General features: G+C 45.4%; 1 protein-coding gene across 1 annotated transcript in view; it reads left to right on the top strand.

Moving 5' to 3' along the window:
* Positions 1-3374: 3374 nt before the first annotated feature.
* GDAP1L1 (ganglioside induced differentiation associated protein 1 like 1) overlaps positions 3375-6925 on the top strand; it is a 49560-nt gene continuing 46009 nt past the window's right edge. The window contains exon 1 of the mRNA XM_083619038.1: positions 3375-3873. Coding sequence (XP_083475164.1) covers positions 3694-3873 — 180 coding nt within the window. The 5' untranslated portion in view covers positions 3375-3693. The remainder of the gene's footprint in view (positions 3874-6925) is intronic.

Raw genomic sequence — 6925 nt, 5'->3', positions numbered from 1 at the left:
AGGAGAAGTCGTCACCTCTTCCCACCCCTACCAACTGAAGTGGGAAGCCAACCATGCCTCTTTATACTAGCTGGCAATGGAACAATTAGGCAACGCCCCATGTCTCCTGATGCTTAGTCATCACATGCTGCTGAGTCAGCATTCCCAATTAGTTTGATTCCTTGATACCCACAACACTCCAACAGGTACTACCTTTGGTGGGGGGCATGTCATGCTGCTGGGGTAGTTTGTCTGTCTTTGATCCCTATCCTGCACTCAGCTCTCACCTGTGGCTCCTAGAAGCTGTCAGCATGCGACAGTGGCCACACCCTAGGATACGGCTTCGACTGGCTGGCTAAACCAGGTGAGGGCAGACAGTGGGTCTCAAACCCTCAGTTGAGTTAGGGACATCCCCTGTATGTGAAGACAGGCTCTGGCAGATCGAGCAGACAAGACCAATAGTGGGTCCAATGGTCAAGAAGGCCATTTCTGCTGTAGAGAGAAATGAGGGGCACATGAGGCTCATCAACCTGGGAAGGTAGGCCATCTGGAAGAAGGAAAACTTTGATCCTAAACCTGCCTTGTGGGGTATCTTCGGGAGAAGAAAAGGCCAAGGAGTAAACAAATCTGGATCAGAGTCCCTAAGACGATGTTGCCTTATACACCTCTTTCTGGCAACTCTTGCAACCAAACATCTCCTTTCCTTTGGACCACCTCAGTGAGGCTGAGAGGGGGTCTTGTCATCTGGGCAGCCCAGGACCTCCATACACATTGCCCGGCTTGCACCCCGGGGAGGTCACTTTGGTGCTCCAGACTTCACCCCTGGAGACGCACTCCATTGTCTCTCAAGACAGACGGATGCCAACAATCCAGGACCACTTTGCAAATAATGCTTAAAGGCAAAACGGAAGAAAACAAAGTTTCCCACAAAAACTACAGCTCTGTTGTTAAGAGTAAAGAAGATGAGCTAGCAAAGAATAAGAAGTTTGTGGTTTTAAGTGGCATGAGAACGTTAGCCACAGCATTTTGCTGGTGTCAACTGCTCCATGGATGTAGGACACTATAAAGAGGTGTTAGGAACCTAGGAAACTGCCATATAATGAGTCAAACAATTGGTCCATTTAGCTCAGTATTGTCTACACAGACTGGCTGTGGCTCTCCAGGTTTTCAGGCCTGGTTCTCTCCAGGTCCTGCCTGGGAATTCTAGGTTCAAACCTGGGATCTTCTGCATGCCAATCAAACGCTCTTCCACTGACATTTGGGCCTTTCATGCAAACATTGGGGGCTGAGCTGCTACAAAGGGCAATGCAGAACGAGATGTATGAGATTAGACTGTGGAGACACAGCCATAAATAAAGCTTGGGATGAAAGTACTCCAGATTCTATCATGTTCTTTAAAAAAACAACCTGGAAAATATTGCATAAAAACTAGCAGAAATTTTTTTTTTAATGTTCAAAAAGGCTGCCTGAACAATGCAGTTTTAAAAAGAAAGACATTTAATATACTTCTGTTGGCAAGGAGAAGGGAGTAAACATCCACAAATATCAAAGATGTCTCCAAAGCAAAGCAATCCAGTTGTACCTTGGATCCCCAGCGCCCTGGAACTTGGATGTTTTGGCTCCCAAATGCCGCAAACCCGGAAGTGATTGTTCTGGTTTGTGAACGTTCTTTTGGAACGCGAACGTCCGATGGGGCTTCCACGGAGCTTCCTGCTGCCAATCAGAAGCCACGATTTGGTTTTGGAAGTCGAATGGACTTCCAGAATGGATTTCGTTCAACTTCCAAGGTACAACTGGATTTCTGATCAGAAACAAGACACTACAGGATACGCCTACAACATACGCTTCAAATGCATTACATCACCATATTATTAATATTCTGTTGGGAGCCACCAAGAGTGGCTGGGGAAACCCGGCCAGATGGGCAGGATATAAATAAATTATTATTATTATTATCATCATCATCATCATCATCATCATGATCATCATCACCACCACCATTCTCTATCTGAACTAGCCAATTCCTTCCTATAAAGATACTGTGGAGTCCAATATATCCAGAACATCAGTTACTGTTCAATCTCAATTTTAAATCTAAAGAAACACTAAATATAGATGCTAAAGCAACTTTCCATTGACTTAGTTGAATGGAACTCTCCAACTCTATTCCACTTAAGATTCTGAACCTCCAATTTTCAACTTTCCAATTCTCTACTCATTTCTAAACAACTATTTCGGATTTCACTTTCTGGGAAGATCCATATACTTCCTCCAGCAATGTAGGAGGCAAAAAGTTGAAGCTTGGTCCTCTCTGGGTTTTGGTTTCTATGCATTTTATAAGAGCAACCACTTTTTAAAAACCCAAAAAACCACAAATTTGTATTGACCCTGATGGACTCTTTACATGAACTTCCACCCAAGTATAAGGCTATAAGTATAGGATTATATATTGGGACGCGGGTGGCACTGTGGGTTAAACCACAAAGCCTAGGACTTGCCGATCAGAAGGTTGGCAGTTCAAATCCCCGTGATGCTCCCGTTGCTCAGTCCCTGCTCCTGCCAACCTAGCAGTTTGAAAGCACCTCAAAGTGCAAGTAGATAAATAGGTACCACTCCAGCGGGAAGGTAAATGGCGTTTCCGTGCGCTGCTCTGGTTCGCCAGAAGTGACTTAGTCATGTTGGCCACATGACCCGGAAGCTGTACGCCGGCTTCCTTGGCCAATAAAGCAAGATGAGCGCCGCAACCCCAGAGTTGGCCATGACTGGACCTAATGGTCAGGGGTCCCTTTACCTTACCTATAGGATTATATGTGCTCAGGACTGAAAGACCTCTTCAGGATCAGAAAAGAGAGATCCCAAATCAGGCCATTTGTTAGGAGTGTGAGGTCCAGAATTTGATAGACCCTTGAGCAAAATGTTTTCAATGAGGTTTTCTCCCTCCTTCAGCTGTGCCCCAGTCCTCAGTGCTGCTGGGGGCTTGCTTTGCAGGGAGAATAATGATGGCTCTGCCTACCACAGCTGGAAGCTGCCTTCTCCTTTCACCAGATATTGAAGCTGGAAGCCGAAACGTTTTAAGTTCAAAAGTTAGCAAGCCTTCATCAATGCATTCATCTTCAGCACAAAGTCTCGGCAATTTGCCTAACCTGCCTGTGGGGTTGAGGGAGAGGGGAAATGAGATCAGATTTGTAGGACCTGACTCTTCCTATAAGCAAAACCATGCTTCCCTAAGAGTTCATTGTCAGTCTTATTTATCTGGATTATCCGGGCACCCTCCGCAAACCATCCCGATAAAGGAGGCTGCATGCACTCTGTTACTAATAAGATGCAGGATCTCCCGTTGCATGTGGAGTCTCAGGTTCGCCGTCAGGTGGCATCGACGCTCTGTTGTGTCTGTGATTTAGAACAATGCATGAGCAGTGCAGCAATGTGCCTCACTCGCAAGCTTGCCATGGATGTAAAGGGGCTGTGATTTAGCGCGCGCGCGCACGCACACACACACACAGAGAGAAAGAGCTATACACCTTCTCTTCCTCAAGCTGGATGCGGCTTCTGATCCAGCTGCCCTGGGCTCGCCATGCAAATCTGGGGTGAGTAATGAAACCGAACCCCCTTGGCTCCGGGAGTGATGCTGTTTCCATGAGCCCATGTGATGCTCCGATAGTACAGCGGCTGCAGCTCTCTCCTTCTCCTGCTCTTCCATAAGCACAGGCTGTCATGGCGACTCCCAACAATGTTACTCCCACCAACTGCAGCTGGTGGCCCATTTCAGCCCTGGAGAACGATGCAGGCAAATCCATGGAGGACGAGGCGAACCAGGACCCGGCACACCCTGCCTTCAGATCCAAGGACAGGCTGGTTTTGTACCATTGGACCCAGTCATTCAGCTCACAGAAGGTAAACGCTACGCTGGGCTCGGAAGGGAGGGCTTTTGTGACAGCCAATATTATGGCAAGGCAAATTCCTGGATGTTGCCCTCCTGACAATCATGCAGGCAGCGGGGATGGGGGAGACCAGGTCGCTTTTCCCCGAGGATGCACGAGGGAGCGGTGTGCTCCAGCGGAGGTGTGCTTTGTGTCTGCATTTCTGCATTTTCCAACAGCATTTGCCTAAAGCAGGGGGAGGGGAGCCCTGGCTGCCTCTGTCTGGTTTGGGGGTCAGATTTGCATGTTGTGTTTGGAGAGGCTCCTTGGTTTCTGTGGGCCAAGGATGGGATGAATGGAGGGAGACAGAAGCATAGGGAGGGGGAAAACGAATCCTGGTCATCTGTCTCCTATAACGATGGAGAGAAGGATCTGGGTCCTTGTATATGCTCTGTAGGGCTGGACTGGGCATATCGTCTTTGAAGAACCTGTACCAAACAATCCATTGACTTCTGACACTGCAGCACTAGGATTGAAATCCTGCTTCCTGGACTCTTGGAGTCGGTGCACAGATGGAGTCAGCTTTTGTCTTTCAAACCGAGAGCATGTGGCAGCACCCCAACCCCAACCCCAGAGTCTGCATGCTCCCTGGGCAGCTCAGGGTAGTTGTGAACAAAGGATGAAACACATCTGACCTTTATCTTTCTTAGGTACACATTCACACACAGCCATTTCTTTCAGCATTCATTATACATGGGGGTTGAATTATGCATGGGGAAGATGATGAATGGGCAGGTTTCCTCAAGGCGTGAGGGCCTCTCATTTCTCCAGGAGCAGAAAGCTAGGTGGAGCAAGGGCCCAGTACACATGTAATCTCAAAGCAACCCCACACCAATCAACAGGGAATCTGGAATGTTTCGGAAAGGAAGAAATCTATTTCAGCCATCTAAAAAAAAAAAAAAAACACCAGGGAAGAATGGAGGCAAATGCTCTCTTTCTTTTTGGATAGGTGAGTCATACATAAGGTTAGTTGCTCTGCCTGAGAAACAAGCTAACACAGCTCTTCCCCTTTTATTTTATCTCCTGGTAACACCCCCATTCAGCAACTTACTTTGTGCCTTTGTCTCTCTGCTTGGGCAAGGAAACAGTTAAATAGCTACACATACATGCTTTTCTACAACTAATCCAGTGCTAGCCCCACCTCTGCCATAATTGATGGGACTCCACGGGGCAGCAGAATGAACCCTTAAAGTGACAGCACATAAATGTGCCATTCGTATCCAAGTCCCCCCACTTGGTGTTGTTGTTGTTTAGTTGATTGCAGAGAAGGAAGGGTTCCCACCACTCCCAGGTACATGCCTGCTTCCTGGTGAAATCTGGAGTTGCAAGTGCATAAACAGAGCATATGAGGAATGCTCAGTGTGGCAAAGGGTAGAAGAAAAATAATTCAAGGTGTGTTTCAGAACAGAACACCCTCATTCTAATAGTTTTATTCTTCCAGCACAAGGTTGGGGAACTCATGATGATATTGCACTCCAACTCCCATCAGCCCCAGCCAGCACAGTCAATGGTCAAGGATGATGGGAGTTGTAGTCCAGCAGCATCTGGAGGACCACAGGTTCCTCACCCCTGCTGTAGAAGCAATTAGAATTCAGCCTCCATGCATGTACAAAAAAGCTCCACTCCCTATATTACTGTATATCAGAACAGGGATCAAAACTCAAATCTTCATGCATTCAGAACATTTAAGATTTAATTCCTCTTTGCAGAGCATGTACAGGGCTGAGATGCCACAGTGGATCAGAGTGTCACTAAGGGAGTGACTTGTAGCTTTTCTTCCTTTTCTTTCAGTACCATGGCCAGAGCATACAATGAATATGCCAATATTCTCCAAAAGCCAATTTTCTCTCAACAAATAGAGAAGAGAAAAACCACTGCAAACTAAGGAGTCAATTCCACTTCTTGTATAAACCAAAAACGCCAGAGATAAATAGTCTTACAGGCTCTAAAACAAAGCTCTGGACCTTTTTTCTTATACTCCATAAATTATATACAGGACACCTGGAATTCTGCCCTAAATTCTGCAACCATAAAGTACAACTTCTGCGAGAGGAATAAAATATTCAAATGAAAATTTGCTTCCATTACATTAATCATAGTCGTTTATGCTATCTCTGTAAATGCAATATCCATTTTTTTAAAATATTATTTTCCTACCTGGCATAAAACATGTCTAGGAAAGATAGAATGCTACAAATTATAAACCATATCTGAAAAAAGAGCTAGAAGACAAAAGAAACAACTGAAAGCTGTGACAGCTAGAGAAGGCTAAGACTGCCATCTGTTTTCTAACTGAGCAGAAACTAGCAACACAGTTTTGGGTTTCTCAAGAGAATTAGATCCTTTATTTTTAAAAAGGAAATGTGTGATACTCAGGGTTATAAATTTCACATTAATGAGACGTTTCACATTCCCTAGTCAATGCATTAACTGTGATGTGAATTTTTAAAAATCTGAAATTAGGCTTTTTGCAAAATCTTGCCCATTCCTGATTTTCATTTCCTATTTTTCTTTAAGAAATTCCAGCTAGGTTGAACAAATAAGTATGAAGATGTACTCCCAGGGGAAGTTGTTTTGGCTGAAAATGTTTGGCATTCTGATTCACAGAAAAATGCACATGGGCCAAAAATCGAGGCCACATTCAACAAATAAAACTTCCTCCTCCATTTATTTCCCACCTTCAAACAAAACTTCCTCCATTCAGTAATTACAACACCAAAGTATACGTAGAAATCTACTTACTCCTGAAAGGATTGTGAGGAGAATGCTCCATTGTGTGTGTGCACGCGCGCCTTAATTTGGGCAGGTTAGCGCTAGACCCTCAGCTTCTGGGGATGCTAGCCCTACTTTCAAGTCACAACCACTTCTCTCTCTCGAGTTTCAGACCAGGAGAGTTCTGGTCCTCCTTAGGTGTCTTCTCTGGTGATACCTTCCCTTTCATTGGAAGCTAATAGGTAATAAAGAGAGGTTGGCTGTTACCAGTCATTCAGCGAGTCTGTGGCAGTGTTACTGTGATGTTACCTGAG

Source organism: Podarcis filfolensis (genome assembly GCF_964270895.1).
Source record: "Podarcis filfolensis genome assembly, chromosome: 6".
Taxonomy (NCBI): domain Eukaryota; kingdom Metazoa; phylum Chordata; class Lepidosauria; order Squamata; family Lacertidae; genus Podarcis; species Podarcis filfolensis.
This window is presented reverse-complemented; position numbering and strand designations above follow the sequence as displayed.